We start from the raw sequence: 22,001 nt of genomic DNA, 5'->3' as shown, positions 1-22,001 counted from the left end.
AGAAATAAACATGATTTTAAATAAAGACGGCACAATAATACTGGTATAGAGAATTTGTTTTTATAATGGAGCATTTGCATATTGGCTGTTTTGTGCCCCAAATACAAAATGAGATTATACATTTAATATATTCATATCCTTGTTTAATATAATGCATCAACATCAAACAGACCAAGCATTAGGGTAAGGTGGTCGAGGGAACCTAAGCCTGCGATGCCCTATTTTTGAGTAGATTATTAAAAATGGGTGTAATCTTTAAAGACATTAGCCTAAGCTATAGGAAAAGCTTGAAAACAGTGTTTCCCTTCAATTTATGTCAATATGATTGTCAACCCGGTGTACAATATGATATTATATATGATTTTATTAGTGGCATACATTGCATCTATTTGGAACTGAACCCATGTATTGAATCGCATGTTGTAATCTGATTTTTGGATGAGTAACTGACCTTGTCTGCGACGAGCACTGATCTTCCTAAAGCAGGTCCCCTCGCACAGGCGGTTCAACCTCTGCCGTTTGATCAGCTCGGTCACTTCTGGCTGGAGTTTCTCTCGTAGTTCTCTACACACACACACACACACACACACACACACACACACACACACACACACACACACACACACACACACACACACACACACACACACACACACACACACACACACACACACACACACACACACACACACACACACACACACATAACCATATCCGTTAAGAAAGCTGTCACTCAGATATCTGCATGATTTAGAAAAACAAACTATGGAATTGAGAATTCCCCTGCAAATTAATAATGCATTAAATAAGATTTGTTTTCAGAATTAGCCGTGAATTGCTTCATTTATACTATAAGATGGATGCACTTACAGCATTGGGCGTGATTTAGGGTCTTCCTGGCTCAACATCTCTGATTTCAGCAAGGGTCTGTGTGGCCTGCCACTGCCCACCGTGTTAAATCGCAATGTGACACTTTGGGTGGCGAACCATTTCTGTTTTTTCTCCACCTACAGAAATAGAGACAGTCGTTCAAATAAATTCAACGCATCTTTTGCTTTGTTCATGTGTGACTTTTTGCTTGATGGCCTGGAGGCTTCACCAGCTGTCATTGTAGTTTGCTGTTGAAGAGCGTTGTGTGTCTTAACAGTGATTTGCTGATGGCTATACTGCAGTTTTAGTCTGAGTCTTTATCTGTGTGGTTTAATGGAGTTTTTCTTTATCTCAGACCGTGCATCCCTTTGTGTGGCCGATGGGTACATGCCTGGCCCAGTGCTGGGGTCTGGCAGGGGGAACTGAGGAGCTCAATGGGATTAAGGCCCTGTCAGTCTAATCTCTAACAGTGCTGTGACAGTCAGAGCCTGGGGAGAAACATGCTGACACAGTGCACTAAAGTGAGTAGGCCAGCTAATGTCTGGAGAGAGGACACATCGGTTATGGTTCGTTTCGGTTGCCATGTCTTTTGTCTTTTTAGATTGTATCAAATATTTCCATTATTTGACAGGCAGCATAGCCTATGTCACAATTTCTATTCAGTTTATGAGATTTTAAGTAAATTCATAAGTGCAATGACATTTTCATTTTAAAAAGACACTTAAAAAAAAAGTTTTCTTTTTTTTTTAAAATTGCAATTGTGTACTTGCATTTGCATTTTAGTGACTCAATGAAAACTTTAATTCCCTAAATAATTATTTTTAATTTAATTAATTCAGTTTATTCTTGTCATTTAAACTGACCGTGAACTTGGATTTGGGTTACAGGAGGGAAATATCCTTATAGAGGATAATAAAAACAAGACCAAAATAGACTAAAAAGTGTGTATAAGAGCATAATTTTTTTTAGAAACTGCGTTTTATAGCTGTTATTTTTAAGAATACAAAAATACTTTGCTGGGAATAAAATGATTTAAATTAAATGAAGTAATTGCTCAAATTGCATGTGTAAAAATTCCATACTGAGAGTATATTGAGATGTTTTTTTATTGCATATATTTTCTTTATTCAATTTGTTTTATAGTTAATTATTTAAATAAAATATAGGCTATATAATTGTATTCCTTTGAGTTCTAGTCAATCAATCAATATTTGGCAACACATGCAGGATCCTGTAATTCATGTTTCTATTGAACGATCAGTTGATCATAAGGATGGGAAGGCAAATACATGCTATCATTAATTGTAACCATATATAAATATTTTATACCATACAATATTCTGACTACTTTTTCACCTTGATTCCGGTACATTTCATTACATAGCCTGTCCAGACAAGCTGTTGATTCCTGCAGATTAACACATTTTTGTATAGCAGCACTATCAATCACCATAATAAAATGAGAATTAAGCCTCTAATATCAAGCCATAAGCAATAACATCCCCCCCCCCCCGACCCACAGTGACAAACAAAGCAAAAGGATATTGAAGTGATGAGCTACTATTATAATTAGATCCCTAGATCCCTTGAAAATAGAGACTCCTAAAACATGAATAGTTGTTATGAATAATAAAGTTGCATTGTTTATATTTCAAAACAAAAATGGAAAAATGAAAAGCCAATATAATTGTGTGGTTTTGTATAGTAAAGCTCTGACCTTCCCCTGTAAATCATTACAAAAAACTTGAATTCATTGCAATATTTCAAAATAAATATTTGAAACGGATCTGCCCGCCGACTCTGTTCTAATGTATTCTATATGATCATGCAATGTTTACAGTAACAAAACAATAACAAAGCATCACCCAGTCAGTTCTTCCACTATTATGATTCTCAGGTTACTCTGAGTAAAGTCAGTTCAAGTTAAGTATGGTCATTTAAAGGCTTGCTGTACTTACATGTCACAGCCATGTCCATTTCTCAGTGCAGAAATTGTGTGTGTGTATTAAAGGAATGAACCATAAACCCTGTTATCTGGTCACAGTGGCAATGGGGCGAGAGAAGGGATGCAGGCGACAGTAGATGGTCCTACTGCAAGAATAGATCCTGTCTGCGTGCAGGTACGAAAAAGGGAGGCAAAAAAAAAAAAAAAATAGTAGAACCATGTAGTATTTCCTTTTGACTCCTCACTGAAAGAGACTCAGTTCTGAATCCTTAGAATGCTGCTTCGCTTGTTTATATGAGTGATCTGCACCGATTGGGCAGATGCCTTTGTGGTGCCAGCCAATGAACAGCTGGCTTTGGTCACATGGGTAGATCACAGAGGGAGAGCATGAGCAAGTTGGATGGAGGGATGGGGGATGGGGGGAGGACAGGACCAAAAGATAATGATTTAAGAGATCTTCAGTCTAGCTAAATCGCATTGAACTTGCTGATGTTTTTCAGGAGCACTGTGAGATGCAAATGGCCCTGATAAGAGTCTGACATTTATTGTGAAAGGGAAAAGGTGTGAGAAAGTGTGGAAACGTGGAGATCCTAGCATCGTTCTCCATCAAAGCAAAAACCAGGGGTGTAGTCATTAGAATTCTGTTGTCATGGAAACGGTTCAGTGTGGCCTGTCGGGCTGGTGGCGGGACTCTGCTTACCCCAGTCTTACACAATAAGAACCTTGCCGCCTCTTCCTTTTTACTTTCTCTTTCTCTCCACTCTCATCCTTTGGTTTGTAAAATGTATGTACTGCACATCGGCCACATCGGATAGGAGAGATACTTCATACTTCATTCATGAATCAAAGAAAGCATGTTGGTATGGGGACAGACTAGACTAGAATCATAGATGTTTTTGGTTATGATAGAGGTTAGTCATCGGGAAAGAGATGAGCCATAGTGTTCAGTGTTGAATTCATCTGTGTATTATGATGCTGCCTGGTTTACCTTAAAGCGATTGATTGAAATATTACAGGGGACTTTCTGGCAGGTCACCCAAAAATTAAATTGTCCGGTACTCACCTTCATGTTGTTCTATGGCCACATGAATTTTTCTTTCTTCTGTGGAATACAACATGAGATGTTAAGTAGGCTAGTATATTTACTGATTTGTGTCTCCCCATACAATGAAAACATGATCAAGAAAATGCCGAAAAGCCCCTTTAAACTATGCAAACCGCATGTTATTTTCTAAACGTTTTCTGAAAGGGTTGGTTACCCCAAAAATTCTGTCATTTATTAGAGTGATTAATTGAGTGATTAATGACTTGGCACTTGGGTTATAAAGCCCTTTGTTATTTTTAGGGCTTGATAATTTGTTTAGAAGAGACCATCAATTGATTGTACTGACCGCAGATGTGACTGTTCCCCTTGAGCAGGGAATAATTCCTCTGTGTGCTGAAAGCGTCAATTATTAAACTGAAAGAGGAAATGGTGGACAATGTGAGTTCTTTTTAAAGTGTAAAAAGGAAATAGTTTAGTTTTTGTGCTATACTATAAGGAGCATAAAATGATTAATTTCTCACATGACCAAATATATACACAACCATTCAACATTTTTGTGTTTGAAAAGTCTTATGCTCCTTAAGGCTGGATTTATTTGATTAAAAAAATATACTATTGTGAAATATTATTCAATTTAATTAACTGTTTTGTATTTAATATATTTTAAAATGTAAGTTATTCCTGTGATGGAAAAGCTGAATGTTCAGCATCATTATACATTACTCATTAATCTTCAGTGTCGCATGATCCTTCAGAAAGCAGCATCTATTTAAAATAGAAATGTTTTCTAACAAATGTCTTGTCACTTTTGATGAATTTAATGCATTCTTGCTGAATAAAAGTAATTTCTTAACTTCCTGATCACTTGAATGGTAGTGTATACATACATTTTAAATAGGTTTTGAAAATTATATGTCTAGCAAGAGGAAGCATCACATAAAACTTCAGTCTTAATGATGGATGGCTAAATGAAATGCTTCTTGCAGTCCAAGAAGAAAACAAAACTCACCAATTTGCAGTGTGCTATACTGATGTATCTTCAAGTGTCAGATGTTTCTTTGCAGCAGCATCATGTTTAATGTCCAGAATCTTCCTGCGCAACTGTTTTTCCTCCCTTTGCTTCAATAAATGTCATGGCAGTGCAACACAGGTGGTAGATTCAGTTCCTCAAGGCCACAATATTGTGTTCATGAGAACTTCTCCATACAGAGACCTATAATAAACTTGTCAGTAAGGTTTAGGAATGGGGCCACAAATTACCACAGAGGTTTTGAGATGCACCTGACCAAACATTAGAGCTCCACAGATTTGTGGACACAAAGTCAATGTTTTAAACGTTCAAGATGCCCTTGTTATGGGAGTATGCACAAAATGAAAAATACTATTCATAACCCCTAACCCTGAAGCAGTTCCAGTGCTGCTGTATGTACCAGTACCATTAATAGGCGTCCAACATGCCTGACCAGACTCATCTTAAATGTGTTCTGAAAGATGTCACCTCTAATTTGATTAATGTAGGATGCAGAAACACCATTGCTACGGCATTAATCAACTCGCCCTCCTAATGAGTTAGTCTCAAGTCTCATAATAGGAACAATGCTGAGGATTTATGTAAGGTGGGTTATGTAAGAATGCTGACATCTGCCAAACAGCACAGCTGACCACCTCCATCTTACATCTGTAAATTCCTCTAATTATACTTCAGATTATAAAACACACACACACACACACACACACACACACACACACACACACACACACACACACAGAAATCTAAAGTGTATTTAAGTTTTGTTTGCTTCATTAACCCTGAAAACTGTATACGCAGTGCTTTTGATATCAATACAATCAATTCAGATGTTTGTAACTGTAACCAAATCACCTGATCTGTCAGAATGAGGGAGATTTTACACATCTGCTGCGAGGTTCCGTCTTGTCAGATAAAGTGTTGATGGGATTGGTTCATGCTGGTTTCAGAGGTCAGTGAAATATTAATTCATTCTTTGGCTTCTCTGCTGCTGTCTCGTGTCGCTTTAAGGTCTTGTGGATTTGTTCAATAATTCAGACATTTTGCAAGGATGCAGGCAGATATTTCCCCAGTAGAGGCTCTAAGAATACTCTACGGATTTGAGTGTTACACCATCTAGAGCCCTAAGTGTTTACCACAAATTACTGTACTTATGAAAGCCAAAAAAGAAAAGAAAAAAGTCAACAAATTTCATCTGGAGTGCGTCTCAAATAACCAAATTTATATTTGGTTACAGGTTTTGGGTCACTTTTTCTGAACTCTTTACACAGTTCTCCTTTCCCAACTTTCAGCTTGGCACAGCAGTTAATTTCACATTCAAAATGCACTAAAAACTTCCAAAACATTTTATGTCTCAAATCAACTCATTCCTCCATAACAATAGCAAAGTTTGTCACCCAACAAACACACTTTGTCATTCATCAAATAATGACCTAAAAAACTCGAAGCATTCCGGGTAGCAGTTTGTTACATTATTCATGTTTACATTACATGAATAATGTAAACATTTCGTAATAATGTAATGTAAACATCCTATTTCCCCTTTTGTCTAGATGATGATGATGATGATGATAATGAAATTGAAAGACTGACACCTGTGTAGATGTTCAGCTACATGTAATCATTTTGTAGTATTTCATTTTTTTTTATTCTGAGTATATTTCAATATGGTATTACTGTAGAAATGTAGCAAATTTCTGTCTGATTCAGTTTTGTATTATGTTAGGTTTTGAACTTATAGGTTTAACAGTTGTTGTGAGTCAAATCTGTAAATTGACCTGTAGGTAGTTTTGTTGGTGGTTGTGTCTGAGTGCGAAAAGAATTCATGTAATTTGATCGTCGTCATTGAATGCATTTTGTGCCAAACTAGCAATGATCCACCGTTTAGCTCACAGACTGCTGTTGTGGTCACTGTACGAAGAGTTTTGAAACCCAAGTATTGAGAAATGTGTCCAAGCAATTGTAAAAAATAAAATAATATAAATTGAACAATATAACCATTTTAATTGAATAATGTTACAGTGTTTCAATGATCACATGGTTTTGGTCTATGGTAGTTAAGATTTATATTATTTGCTGTAAATGTTTGAAATTTGACTGTGTGTACAGGGAAGAATGTTCTTAATGTTAAATGGGTGAACTAACATGCCTTTGTGTGGGCTTGAGGATAAAGTGGGTGGGGGTGTTTTTTGTTGTTGATATTCATTGGTTCTTCAGTGGCAGAACATTGTTTTTATGTGGGAAATGTCCATGGGTTTTATAATATTTGTTCACAGTATATGTAAATACAGATTTATCACTGTCTGCTTAGTGGCGTGGAAAACGGAAAAGGTTTTTAGGGAATGTATCCATGAAGCGGTAATGCATCTGCTCGGCATCTCAGAGTTGGGTTACATAAGTGCTTACTTCTGGTCACTGCTCATGTATCCCCGTCCCTCTACTGCTTTTGCTTAAACTGAAGCGTTACATCAGTCTGCACTCCATAAGTCTTCTTGCTGCAGGACAGAGTGACTGGAATATAATTTATATCTCATAAAAAACACAATGTCTGCTTCTAAGTGTCTGTTGAAATCTGAGTAGTATATTGTATGTCCCCATCCCTTTGTGATATAAGCAGTTTTTTAAATTGTAAATGACAATAGATTTGCTAATATTTTGCCCTCAATCTCCCTCCAGTGGACCTTGTTATTGGGAAGAGATAGAAAGTCATTCCCTGCAGCCTCACCTGTGACACATTAACAAACACATGCACACTTAAACAAGGCTACTGTAACAATGACCCAGCATCTGACAGGGGCACACCTGCTCGTTTCACAATCTGACGTCACAGCCTATTTCTGGAGCGAGACGCTGTCGACACTGACCACCTCCTGCATTCTGGAAACAAAACTGATGTGTGGAACTTGTTTCAAAGCTCCTATATTACAACGTGTATTCACTGTGAGGAGAGAGTGCAGTGCATTACTATACACTAAAACAATGCAGGATGTAAGTTTAACACTATATATTACTATCTTGTCTAGTACTTGATTTTTAAAACGCTGTCCAGTCATGAGATGAATATTTTAGTCATATTTTTAGAACAATAAAAACAGATTTATTCTGCATGGAACAGGGCACTTTTGGGGGTATAAAAACACCAAATACTTGAAATTGTATATTTTATTACCGCCTGTTTTTTTTTTACCTCACTGAATACCTTGTGACTATCTATCTGATATCTATTGTGAATATCTATCAGTTAATACAATGGCATATTCTTAAAAGTATAGGTTCTTTATTGGCATCAATGGCTCCATGAAAAACCTTTAACATCCATTGGATCTTCCAATCGCACAAAAGGTTATTTTTAATGGTAAAATGTTCTTTAGATTATTAAAATGTTCTTCACATTAAGAAAAAAATGGTTCTTTTAAGAACCGTTCACTGAAAAGTTATTTAGGAATCAAAATTGGTTCTTCTATGGAATGACTGAAAAGTCTTTTTGGAACCTTTTACAAAAAAAAAAGTCTATAGCTGAACATTTGCTGCGTCTCACTGCTGGATGTCAATGCACTAAGTTGAAGACTATACTGTCATATTAATTTGCCAGTGCAATGCACACAATATTACTGTGAAGTATACAAAAATATCCTACAGACATAATCAAATTTAGGGAAGAAGGGTTTTAAAATCTTTTAAATTATATCTTTTTAGTGGTCATCCTTTTCAGTTTACTGTGAACTTTGGCAGGATCTGCGTAGGGATTATTTGGTGAAAGAAACACATTTCTGCTTGTAACACACCTGCTAGGCTGTACCCAGTCATTAAAAAGGGAAGACGTCATGTTGGGTGTTTTGCTGCAGCTCAGCGTTGAACAAGTGTAAGTACATTCATTACTTTCTGCCCAGTTCTGTCACAGACTCACACCAGTTAAAGGGCGCCACCATGAGCATCACCATCTAACAACAGACAAATCATGCACTTGTAAAAATCGGTCCCACTTTATATTAAGTGGCTTTAACTACTATGTACTTACATTGAAATTAATAATTTGATACAATGGACTTCTTGTGTACATACATGTTTTTACATTGTACTTATATTTTTTTAAATACCTGCATGTAATTATAGCTGTAGTTAATGTATGTAATTACATTTGTAATTACACTGTTGACCCTTCCCTTATACCTTAACCCACCTTTAAACTTAACCATACCACCACACCTGTCCCTAACCTTACCCGTATCACACCGCAATAGCAGAAAAAGTGTTTTGTACATTGTACTTATTTTTCGATGTAAGTACATAGTACTTAAAGCCACTTAATATAAAGTGGGACCGGGATAAGTTACTGTAGAGATGGGAAGAACACTGTGCTCTTGTTTAGTCAAAGGAGAGACATGCATGGCGCAGTTCAAACATACTCCCAACAGCAAGAGAGGTTTCAAGCACTCCCTTTATTTTGTGTAAGCCCCTGGGTATTGTGAAAAAACGCTATCTGTGGAATTCTGGGAGAGGCTCGTAAACAGCAAATAGACACTCATTATCATCATTTCTCTCCCATGGAGGCTTCAGACCACTAGGCCAACTCATCAAGATCTAGTCCTCCAGCACACAAAATCCATGATTTGGTATATTTTTGCCTACTGTATATGATTACATAAATCTGCTTGTTAAGTTGTGACATAAGCATAGACTGTAAAAAAAATAGGACATAAGGGATACTGTTTCCAGGACCACGCCTCGTTCAATTGTACTCGATTCAATTGTTTAAGAGCACAATTTATTCACATCACACATTTAAGCTAAGCTTTTAGTCACCATAAAATCCAAATGTACAATTGTTTTTTTTTAATGTAGGCTATATTTTGCTATAAATGATTTATCCCTAATTCACTTATTTTATTATTAATGTGCCCTTGTAATCTAATCTCAATTCTATTGGGGCTTTTACGCTCACACCTGCATTGACATCTCTTCTCTATTGACGTGTTTGAGTGTGCGGGTGGGACAACCTGTCACTCACATGAGATCACTGCAACAGGCACCGTTTTATGTTTCTGCCGGTGGACTGAACACACGGACTGCGTGTGAAATCTAATCTGAAATCTAAATCTGCGAAATCTAAAACAATTATTCTTTCCATGAGTCACTCATTTTGTTGTACCATATTGTTATATATAAATTAGGGCTGTCAAAAGATTAATCGTGATTAATCGCATCCAAAATAAAAGTTTGTGTTTACATAATATATGTGTGTACTGTGTATAATTATTTATATATATATATATATATATATATATATATATATAAAAACACACACAATCATGTATACATTTAAGAAAAATTGGTTATATTTATATATAAAATATTTATATATAAATTAAATAAATGTATATACAGTATATAAATGCAATTATTCCTTAAATATATACATGAATGTGTGTATTTATACATCATAATTATACACCGTACACACATATATTATGTAAACACAAACTTTTATTTTGGATGCGATTAATCACGATTAATCTTTTGACAGCCCTAATTTATATATATTTGTTTAAAAATAGGCAAAGAGAATATATTCCATTCTTTTTCAACAGCAGGAAGTGCATTAAAGGGATAGTTCAACCAAAAATAATAATAATTAGCCCATGATTTACTCACCCTGAAGCCAATTCTTCTTTCAGATGAATACAATCGGAGTTATATATATATATATATATATATATATATATATAAGTCTTGGCTGCAGCTTTATAATGGCAGTGAATGGCTGTATGTCTTTGGAAGTCCACCAAAGTGCATCTATCCATGATTAAAGTCCTCCGCGCGTCTCCGGGGGTTAATAAAGGCCTTCTGAAGTGAAGCGATGCGTTCGTGTAAGAAAAATAACCATGTTTAAAACTTTATTGGCTAAAATAACTAGTTTCCGGCAGACGGCCATACGCATCGATTTATGCTAAAAGAGTAACACTTGAACTTGACCCACAATGTATTGACGCCAATTGACACCACTCGCGGTTCAAACAAACAGGGCTGGGGAATCACGTTAGTCATTACATTGTGTGTCAGGTCAAATGTTACTCTTTTTGGCGTAAATCGATCGGTAGGCCGTCTGCTGCAAGCTAGTTATTTTAGTCGATAACGTTTTAAATATGGGTAGTTTTCTTACACGAACACTTCGCTTCACGATCGCTTCACTTAAGAAGGCTTTTATTAACCCCTGGAGCCGTTTCAAGCACTTTTATCACGGATGGATGCGCTTTGATGGACTTCCAAAAAAATATACCCATTCACTGCCATTGTATAGCTTGGAAGAGCCAGGACTTTTTTAATATATAACTCTGATTGTATTCGTCTACAAGAAGAACGTCATATGGAATGGCTTCAGGGTGAGTATGGGCTAATTTTCATTTTTGGGTGAACTATCCCTTTAAAAACTTACGTTGTACACTAGTCTCCGAGCTCACGGCATCCTAATAAACAACACTTCATAAAAGATTAATCATATTTGTTGGGCCATCTGAAATTTTGGTATGGAGAAAAAGGTTAGATCATAATTTTTCGGTAGTGAGTGTATATTTGTCAGGATAAACCAAACTCCCTGTCAAATTAGCGTGCCCAAACAGTAGTTTAATGCTCAGATGAAATAATGGGACAATGCAGATGATAGATAAAGAGTTAAGAGAGTGATGATAGCTGGTGGATAGTTTGCACGGTGAGTTTACAGGTAAAACTTTTCCACAATAATACATGCACGAAGATGGAGTTCACATGAGAGATTGAGAGTGAGTGCTGTGTTGGTGTGACCTTGCTTACTCGAGTTGCTGGTTCCAAAAAAGTGTTTGGGTGTAAACTCAACCAACCCAACACAGAGTATGTCATGGTTAACACACCAGACATTCTCAACATGGAAACAAAAGCTAAGAAAAAGTGCGCAATACTACTTTCTTCTTTTGTTGAATGCTGATTTACAGTGCATACCACCTATTTGGTGAATGTGCAATAATTTTTGCACAACCCTAAAAGTTACCCTTAAACATAGCCACACATGCCACATAATCTGCTTTCTGGACTGGCGTGTCTGTCTGTGATAATATTAACACAGTTTGTTGTTTGCTTCTGAGATCTGAGTGTTTGGACCTGAAAATGACACATGATGTCACACTTAAGCGGATATTGAAATATGTGGGATCCCTCTGTTCAGTTATGGGCTTTTACCACAAGTTTTAAACCCCCTCTCCAAAAAGTAACTCGTAAGGTCAAACCCAAAACAAAAGGGTGAACAGTTGATGGGTTTTAAAAGTGTTTTATTTTATATATGTAGGCTATTATACATTTATATCTAATACATAGTTAATTACATGAATCAGAAGTTCAGAACACATGTTTTCATCTAAAGTAAGAAATTGCATTCAAATGAGGTAAAACCTTGGCAACCTTGGTAAAACAGGTTGTTTACCACTTTGTGTCAGAATAATTATTAGACAAAAGAAAAAGCTGTACATAGTTCATTTTCGATGCCAAATATGGCACATGTAGAATTACATCTCCAAGACAGTAATAGGCCTACTAATATAAAAAAAACAAACATCTTAAAGCAGTTTTATATGCATTCAATTTCCAAATAATAAAGTTGCAATAGTCTTTTCTTCCCTATATTACGGCGAGACGTTTTGTTCATCGGGAATTGATTGGATAATTTTGGTTAGCTCTATTGCTGTGATTGATTGACAGGCTGTCCCGCCCTCGCGACAGTAAACATGTAATCAGAAGAGCTGTTGCAAATGGGAAGGGAAGTTATTTTGATTAAAGATTACGAGGGCACATTAATAAAAACAAATGTGCCTGGATAAATCATTTACAATAAATAATGCTGTTAAATAAAGATGTTAAATAAATATTTAACATCTGACAGGCAACGTTGGAGACATGCATTCTTGTGCAAACGCCCTCTTCCAGACGCTATGTGATGTTTGCGCGAGGCAACCCTCAGGAGATTGCGCCCTAAATATGTCCTATACAATCCTTTAAAGGTCGATCACTTGCCTGCCTCAACCCAGGTCAGAGCAGAGGTCTAGTATGAACTATGAAGCAATAATAATGAGCTCCGTGAGAGCCGGGGAGGAGTCTAGCTCCGCTACACAGTCAGGCGCGCGTTCGAACATCACAAAATATTTACATGTACGTGTCATGTCCACTACTAAGACTACGGGTAGCTCACAGTTTAAGAAATAGCTTTTTGAAACTCGGATGAGAAGATATCAGACTTTTGGTATCACCTTCTCACTCATTCTATAGACATTTTACAGAATATAGCCTACTTTCGTCGAGAGTTTTCTTCTAATTTGCCTCAGGGATTCGATAAAGCCAATTTTTTCTTGTTGAGCAGGTAAGACTTTCACGCGCTTTACATTTAAGAAATTTGTTAAACTATTACTACTTTTAACGCAATATTTCAACGCAATATTTCTTGCATAACTACCACATGGTTCGTAAATGCTTTTTTGCAAATGTGTGATCTGTTGTTCAAATCGATCTGTTCAAAAACAGGTGATTGTATCACGTGCCGTTTATATACATGCAGCATCGAATGCATTTTTTAAATATTTTTTTTATTTGTGGTTTTCTCTTTCTTTGTTTAACATTTACAAGAATGCAGTCTTGATTAAATCGGCAGCTGGAGCACGTGACCATCTATATCACATTACTGCTCCTTGAGTTGTTTTGCAGACCACGTTTTAAATCGCGTACTCCTAAGACGTTTTACTGTACTATAGGATTAGTAATGTATGGAGAGAAAGCTTTCCTGCGACCACCAAGCAATTTAGTAAAACCCCACAAATGTGGGTTAAATGGGGGAGGGGGCTTCTGTGTCTGAGTGCCAGAATTGTATATGGGACTCCTCCTCCTTAATATTTATCCTGTGTAGAAAGGTTTTAGTGACGCATCTATGCAACAACTGTACTTTACTGTGGTCTTTCTGTACACAAATGAATTAAGTTTAATCTAAGATGTTCAGAGACCACTGATGCCTCTTGGAAGTCTCCAATCAATTGCTGATTAGACAGTGTGTTTTGAGATAGGCATTATCTGGTGTGTGTGTTTTGGAGTTAGAGCTGAAACCAACACTTATGTCTGTAAGGCACTCACCAAATATCATCTGAAATGCCACACCATACAGGCATGCTCCTTGGGGTCCTTATACCACCGTTTTGAGGTGGTCCTCCAAAAATAGAGCCTTTTTGCCATTCTTGGCAACAGGATACAGAAACATGCTGGGAACTGCTCTTTTTTTTTGTGCAGGGCATTTTCAGCTAGATGCAGTGTCTGAAATGCTCCATCTAGTAATCACATTTATTATTTTCTGTGGAAGTTCTATGGTTTAAACATAATACAAAAGAAAAAATTTCTTCCCACAACTGCCAGGATTTCAATTCAGGCTTAAAGTTATTTGTTAAATGGTGAAAATAACTTCATTTAACACTTGTTTTCAAGCAAAATGAGGGAAGTGAGACATCTTTAGTCAGGTTTTTGCTTCCCACAAGAACTGAAGCATGTGTGTGAAATTTTGCAGGGATTCAAGACAGCCCAGTGTCTCACACTCACTTGTTGTTTTTTTCAGACAAGATGGAATTTTGTGTTGCTGCAGTGTTTTTGTCCTACTTCGCTCCAGCTCTGGGTGAGTGCTGTTACTTTTGTTCTTTATTTGCTCTACTGTTTTTTTTTTTTTTTTTTAATGGGCTTTTTACAGACACCTTCTCTTTACTTTACTCTGATAAATCAGTGTTTTTATATAAACTAGAAAGTCTTCCTCAAATGTTCAAGAATATAACTAGACAACAATATATTAGAAGTATTATTGTCCTGCGCAGACTTCCCCTTAGAGATTAACGGTATGTGTGTATGTGTGCAGGATCAGCTTTTGGCAGGGAAATGCCAGGTAAGTGTGTAGACTAGAGGGTTAGTGACGCACTGCGATGCGAGTGATCAACAAAGTTGAACTTCAAGTTTTTCTGTGCTTCTGTTTTGTATCGAGGCTTTTTCTGTTTATTTTTGTTTCATAAAACTTGACTGCAGCTGTTGCACTTGACTGTTTTTCTGATACTGGAGCAGGTTGTGCAGTTTTGGCTTAACATATTTTTGGCACGTTTCTCAAACGGTTCCACAGAGTCTTGTTTCTGCTTATTACACCTTTCCCTGAAGGGTTTTTCTGAAAAGCCCATGAAGTAACACAACTCTCGCACTACAAGGCTTGAGACTTTTTCTTGTGCCAATGCAGCTCATGTTGTACCTAACCTTGAGTGTATATACAGTTTTGCTACTTCTTAAGATTGATTGACCTTGCAACATTTCAAGTATTGCTGTTGGAATGTTTTCTATTGAGATTTGTCCACTTTTAGTAGTTTCAGTACTGTGAATAAGGCTAATCCTTTGGATTTCTGCGAGAACTGTTGCATTCTCAGACACTTATTTTGAGTTGTTGCCAAAACCAACATTTGAATACCCCATTTAAGCACGATTTAAGTCAGACTGGCCAGTGTGTGTACTCATGTAAACACTGCACACATAATCATGCATGTGTAATGGTTTTTGTCCACAAAGTATTTGCATCAAAGCTTTGTCCATTGTTTTTGAAAGGGTTGGAGGGAGAGAGCGAGAGAGAGATCATTATGGATAACCAAAGTCTTAGTCAGACCATTCATAATGTTTAATGGGAGATTTGGAGCGATGCCTTCAACATTTTTGCTTTCTGAGAGCAGCTCCTCTGAAAAGACTCTTTAAAAACATGTTGCTCTATTATTACTCCACTGATAAATTTGTGACATAAAATGGGGACATATAATCCTAAAGTAACATTTCAGGCAAATGCTTGTTTAATACTAATACGTCTTTGAGAAGAACTTAATAAACATGTCAAATATTAGAGAATTAGGCTATTGTTTCATAGTTAACTCTTGGAGAGATTTTTGTGTGTCTTGTTTCATTGAAGAATATAGCGATTATTATTATGATTTCTTTAGAGATGAGTTCTTAAAATAGCCTTCCTGTTTAATAAGTCTCATATTTAATTTTTTTTAATGTATATATTTTTTAATCTGGCATAATAAAATGAAGTGATTCAGATTGGCTGTCATAGTGTGAGCATTTCTCATGTCTACCATGCTTGTACACATGCTTTTTTAAGATAGTGATAGTTTATGGCTGTATGTGTGTCTGTGTCCAAACATCTTTACTGTTGAAATGTAGTGTGCAACCATAATGTTAACACTAGTGCACTGGAATGTTTAGCTGGCAGTTTTATACTAAGCAGTTTTAGAAATCCTATATTCATTTTAATTGCACTAATTAAATAGATTTTCCTCTAAATGCTCTTAGATTAAGAAAGATAATCTAATTGTTTTGTTCATAATAGTTTGACTGGCATTAAAAAATGTTTTTGCTTGGTTAGATTTTAATTGAAACTTATTCTCTCCATTAGCTTCCAAAATGGATGAAGTTCACGGTAAGTGTCTTCTAGTCTACAATATATTTTACATTAACCAAACGTCTTATTGGCTTATTAACATTGTTTTTAGCCAGGCTTGACCAGGTTTATATATTGTGTGCCTTGAAACAGTGTGTGTTTGACACTATAAGCTTTTAGTTAACCATGGGTGCAAAAATTATGGAGTCACCAGTCAGAAAGCTTTTGTCCTCTTACAGTAAATTCCATACAGTATCAATTTGTCTACAGCATTCTGATGTTTGAGAAATGGCTTGCAGATACGTAGATAATTTATTTTTATGTTTTGGCTAGAATGCTGTCATTTATCTTCTTAAATTCTCCTAATATTTTGAATGCTACCAGTATCTGAAATATATATATAAATATTTTTTTTATATAAATTTTTTTTTTACATCTTTGCCGAGTTTTGACACTAGTTATTGTCATTTTTTTCTCCCACCAGAGTACGACAAGCCATTTCATTATGGTGAGTATAGATGGTCTTTAGCTGCTTAGCCAGTATACATACTTACATGGATTAAGGAAATCTCTTGGTTGACTTCATAAAGCTGATAGGGAAAAATGCTAGTAAGGTACAACGGGGCATCTCAAGAAAAATGTGCTTTTCACTACTCCCATAGTGTATGATTGCAGAAAAAACAAAAATGTTTGTGGTGAACACTGATGGAGCAACATATTTTGTGTGAAAATAAATCATAAAAGTGGTTTATTTTGTTTAATAATCTTATCAATGTGTAAGGTGACGGTGGGTATTTTACCCCACACACAGGATTAAAAGGCTCACCGGCATGGGGCAAAAATCACACATTTTTTTATACAAATACTTAAGCTAAAATAAGTTAACATTAGGGCTGTGCGATATTGAAGAAAAATGCGATATGCGATAACTCCTTAAATAATGCAATATTCGATATGCGATACGATAATGCTTAAAGGGTAATTCCGGTATTTAACACCTTGAGTCTATATTGTAGTTTGTTTTGGATGAACAAGAGTGGTGGACAACATTTTTTTGACAATAGTTCCTCTCTCGAGTTTTTGACTATAAAAGAATTGGCCATGGACCCATTTAACATTGGAGTCAATGGTCATGTCCGAAAATGTCATTAAAACAGCCAATAATGTTCGTTTACAAAACTGTTAAACTCACCGAGTGATTAGTGATGTTAGTTGATGTTCCAGAAACAAAAAGTGTTGCGAAATACAGTTTCTGTCGTGTTTTATTCGTCATTTTGTAAAATCCTATTGTTGAAAAAATAGTTCCACTATAGCAAAATAAACGGATTGGAATCATATATTGCGACGATATATTGTTTATAATCATCAACGAACACCACTAACCATTCGGTGAGTTTAACAGTTTTGTAAACGAACATTATTGGCTGTTTTAATTACATTTTCGGACATGCCCATTGACTCCAATGTTAAATGGGTCCATGGCCAATTCTATTATAGTCAAAAACTCGAGAGAGGAACCATTGTCAAAAAAATGTTGTCCACCACTCTTGTTCATCCAAAACAAACTACAATATAGACTCAAGGTGTTAAATACCGGAATTATCCTTTAAAGTGTGTAAAATAAACTTCAATTATATTTAAAATATATTTAAAATGATATAACCTACATGCGTTTCACATTCTTTTTATGACAAGAAAACATCCTTATAACTTCTGAAAGTGAACATCAGTGTTTTACTGTAGCGTAAGAAGTGTTATTATAACATCAGTGTAAACCACAGGGCTTCAGGTTATCCTACATTAGGTTTATTTAATAAAAGATACTGAATCATAAAATATAAAAATAAAACATTGCTTAGTTTTCACTGTATGAATTAAATATATCCTGATACTTATTAAAGATAAAAAAAACTTTGTCTTTTGAACTTTTGTTCATGACCCCATTTATTGCAAGCTGTTGCGATATGCATATTGCGATATATACATTTGCGATATTTCGATAAATTCGATATATTGTGCAGCCCTAGTTAACATGAACTTAAAATATACATAAACATAAAATATAAGTTAACAAAATAATGTTTGAATAATATACTTGTTCAAACAATCACTTTAGCAAAGTTTGTACTATTTTCTGTTTATTTTGATAAATAAAAATGATTTCCCCCCAAAAAAATATATACTGTCATTTTAAATGTTAATATAAAAATACAGAAACAATTTTTTTTTTAAAGTAAAGATTCTGAAAGCATTGAATGAGATCCCATATTAATTATAGATTTACAGTAGTGACAATCAATTATATTTTATTATATGATTAATATATATATTTTTAAATATGGTTTCATTATGAATACGGTCATTATCTCTAAGGTCGCACCAAACTTAGGCTAATATATGATATTTACCATCTGAATCTAACCATTTGTTTACCATCATGTTAATTATTGTGCCTTTTAGTGCTTTTTATACCAAAAACCATACTTTTGTTTTTGTCACCTAGTGGTTTAGAGGAAAATCCCCTTTAGCCCAGTTGTACCCTTCTCATTGAGGCATTTGTTTTTCAATGTATTGTATTTTGAATTTGTTTTGATGTCATTTTATTATGGGAGTTACTGATGTTTCCCATACTGTGCTGAGTACTGGTGTATTAGCAAGGGCTTTTGGGGCCAAAGTGCATCACCCTGCTCAGGAAACATCTGGGAAGTCAGCGAGATTTGCGTTTCCCCTTCTGTTTTTCCAAAATAGATGGAAACTACTCACCCCGGGACTAAGCTTCTGTAAAGCACATCAGCCAAAATCTGATATATCTACCCCACAATTTCCAGTTCATTGTCCATACTTGGATATATAAATGATCTGTCTCATTTACAATTATAAAGAACAATGAAGAGCCCTACTTAGAATAGAAAGCAAACTACTAAGTACACTACATGGCAGTTTTTAAAAAGTGGTTCCAGACTGTCTCGGGGAAAAGTCATTCTTCAGCTTCTTCATTATGCTCAGGAGATTAGTGTTTGTGCGTATTGTGTTTGCCTTAACACTGGTAAGCAAGCCCAACTGGAATCTGCAGACCTTTTGTCACATTTTCTGTGCTTATTTTAGGGGAAATTCTGTTGAATATAGTTTTAAAAAAAAATTAAATTTCTAATATGAATCTTAAGTAGTAGTTGTAGGCCTAAACAGGAACATGTTCTGCAGGCACAGATTCCATGTGCGCCTGCTACAAAAGGGCTGATTTCTGAATGAATCTTAACTTGTGTATTGTTTTGCCATAGTGCAACTTTTCTTTATTTACAATATATTTTAAGCTTGTGTGGAATGTTTCTAATTTAACTCATGTATCATTCATATTTTCAAAATGTAAACATGTCAACATTTGTGCATTTGTACATGGTCGTCTGAATCCTCCTTCCAGATTATGAATCTCTGAGGATCGGTGGTATGGTCTTTGCCGTGATACTCTTCTTGATGGGCATCTTCCTCATTGTCAGTGAGTGCCAAACTATCTGCGTACTAGGCTGAGAACGAGTTATGTTTTAATAAATGTCACGGGGAGCATGGAGTTGGTGAAAATGTAGCATTTTTATCCCATTTCTTACAAAAACATTGTATACTGCATGCCATGGCAAATTGAAACCTTTAGAAACAGTTTCTGTATAATTTTGTCTAAATTGTTCTAAAAAGTGTATCCGCGCACATAGATAAACAAATATCGGTTACTGAGGGTAGACTGGTTTCAGGCCAGCATGTCTTTCATAACCTCTAAGTTTAAACCTCTCTAAGATACCCAACACCGCACCATGCCTTATGCAGCCAGTCTAACCCTCGACTCTCTTGCTCTGAAACCCCCACCAGCCCACATAAATTACCTCTGAGAAGCTGTCTGTTGTACAGACCATATGAGTTGTTTATAAGCACAGTAATCTGGCTGTTTACCATGTGAAATTTCTCATGTTACAAAGCATGTTACAGGAAAATGCTATGTGCTACATCTAAGACCATGTGAATGTATTTCTCTTGTATGTTATGATAAACCACCATTTGTTTGGGTCTGATTTCTGGTTTGTTTCCTATAGGTCGGAAATGCCGCTGCAAAGGGAAAAAGTCAAAGTAAGGGTCAAAGAAAACTATAATGAATCTTATTCTACCAGAATGTTCAGGCTAAAGCCGCAGTCACATTTACCGTTGTTTGGCCAACAGAAAGCTAATTGCTTTTTACACTGACTACTGTGTGACACTATTCACTATTGACAATGGACCTTTTTGCCACCGAAATGTCGCTAATGTGACCACACCTTTAAAGTCAGCATGAAACCGAAATTGTAAGTCTTTCCCTCCATATTTTCACACAAACCGCTTCTCGAACAGGAAAGAATGTAGATTTTGTCCCTCAAAAATTGGTTCAATGGTTGTGGTTTGCTATTGCTGTGATGTCATGTGAGTGACCGGTTGCCCCGCCCTCATGCCAGTAAGCATGTCATCAGAGAAGAGAGAGATGTCATTGCAGAAGGGAGGGGGAACTTATTTTGATTAAAGATTAAGAGGCCACGAATTTATTTATATTGAATATTGCAATACTCCTTAAAAACAAGAATTTATCATTTTGTTTTCATGCTGACTTTAATAAAGGTTCCAATGGTGAAACCTGGTTTTGTAATCTTAAGTAGATCATAGAACCATTTGCAATCAACTTTGAGATGATAGATTTCTATATAATCTCCATTTATTTCTCTGCTGTCCAGAATAGATCTTTGAACTTGTCGCTGTTGTCTTTTTATCTGCTTCACAGGCCAGTGGGAATTGACACAGAGGCAGCCAGAGGTGAGAATGTTCTGTTTTATTTGGATTCATGACGCTTAAAAAGAAACAGACATTTACTGTATTTTTATTGCAGGTGCAAAATAAAGTGAACCGAGGGAACAGAGAAACAGGTGACACTGCCTCTACTTGGATTTATTGTGATGTTATATATCCTGCATAAATGTTTAAGACTATCTCTGCTGTCCTTAGGTTCCCTTTGACAGAAAGCATGGCTTCTTAAGGAGAATCTTAATCAAAACTGTGGCCATTTGGAAGAAACGGTCCCTTGAGGATTTAGTTCTAGTGTTCACCACAGTTTTTAAATGTGTATGGCAATATTTCTTTGTCTCTTGGATGCATGACAGTACGAGTGCTCCTTTTTAAAAATCAAAAAAAAAAAAAAAGTTTCAATAAAACTGTTAATTCTCAGCTAGAACTACTTTGCCGTAATGTTTAATTCAGCACCTGATATATGTAAGATTTGTGCCAAGTTTTTGTCATGTGCTTTTCAGCTTTCAGTGAAGTTTATGAAATGCGTAGTATAGTATGTGTAAGTGCTCAGTAGCTAAAGGAAATAGTAGGCATTTTATACATTTTGTAAATTGTCCTTCCAGTTTTGTCACTTTGCCGAATTGACTATAAAGCTGTACACTGTAGTTGAAAATAAAGTGATTTCTATGGAATATCTGTAAAGTGTCATTAAGAAATTGACTTAACGGTTATGTAACATTTGTGCTTGGCATCTGGGGTCTGTCTCTCCTATTTAGTGTGTTATAAATAGTTGACCCTGTTATTAGTAATATTAGTTCAACCAGTTTGATCTTGCAGCTGTGTAGATGATTTTGCAATAGTATTT

General features: G+C 35.9%; 2 protein-coding genes across 10 annotated transcripts in view; one reads left to right on the top strand and one right to left on the bottom strand.

Moving 5' to 3' along the window:
* LOC307005434 (engulfment and cell motility protein 1) overlaps positions 1-5,060 on the bottom strand; it is a 9,232-nt gene extending 4,172 nt beyond the window's left edge. Inside the window, exons 1-5 of one of the 3 annotated variants that reach the window (XM_079625595.1) lie at positions 4,870-5,060; positions 4,207-4,274; positions 3,879-3,917; positions 871-1,007; positions 452-564 (exon numbers count right to left, since the gene is read on the bottom strand). In XM_079625595.1, the coding sequence (XP_079481721.1) occupies positions 452-564; positions 871-1,007; positions 3,879-3,884 (256 nt within the window). In that variant the 5' untranslated portion in view covers positions 3,885-3,917; positions 4,207-4,274; positions 4,870-5,060. Of the gene's footprint in view, positions 1-451; positions 565-870; positions 1,008-2,828; positions 3,112-3,878; positions 3,918-4,206; positions 4,275-4,869 lie in introns of those variants that run through there. The other 2 variants (XM_079625596.1, XM_079625597.1) reach the window with 2 other exon arrangements.
* fxyd6l (FXYD domain containing ion transport regulator 6 like) overlaps positions 1-22,001 on the top strand; it is a 22,998-nt gene extending 997 nt beyond the window's left edge. The window contains exons 1-10 of one of the 7 annotated variants that reach the window (XM_079625607.1): positions 12,836-13,267; positions 14,501-14,557; positions 14,792-14,818; positions 16,358-16,381; positions 16,827-16,850; positions 19,761-19,835; positions 20,422-20,455; positions 21,135-21,166; positions 21,240-21,276; positions 21,356-21,832. In XM_079625607.1, coding sequence (XP_079481733.1) covers positions 14,506-14,557; positions 14,792-14,818; positions 16,358-16,381; positions 16,827-16,850; positions 19,761-19,835; positions 20,422-20,455; positions 21,135-21,166; positions 21,240-21,250 — 279 coding nt within the window. In that variant the 5' untranslated portion in view covers positions 12,836-13,267; positions 14,501-14,505 and the 3' untranslated portion in view covers positions 21,251-21,276; positions 21,356-21,832. Of the gene's footprint in view, positions 1-12,835; positions 13,268-14,500; positions 14,558-14,791; positions 14,819-16,357; positions 16,382-16,826; positions 16,851-19,760; positions 19,836-20,421; positions 20,456-21,134; positions 21,167-21,239; positions 21,277-21,355 lie in introns of those variants that run through there. The other 6 variants (XM_079625608.1, XM_079625610.1, XM_079625609.1 and 3 more) reach the window with 6 other exon arrangements.

This window comes from Phoxinus phoxinus, assembly GCF_949152265.1.
Source record: "Phoxinus phoxinus genome assembly, chromosome: 10".
Taxonomy (NCBI): Eukaryota; Metazoa; Chordata; class Actinopteri; order Cypriniformes; family Leuciscidae; genus Phoxinus; species Phoxinus phoxinus.
Note: the sequence above shows the minus strand (reverse complement) of the source record. Positions and strands in the feature narration are given on the sequence as shown.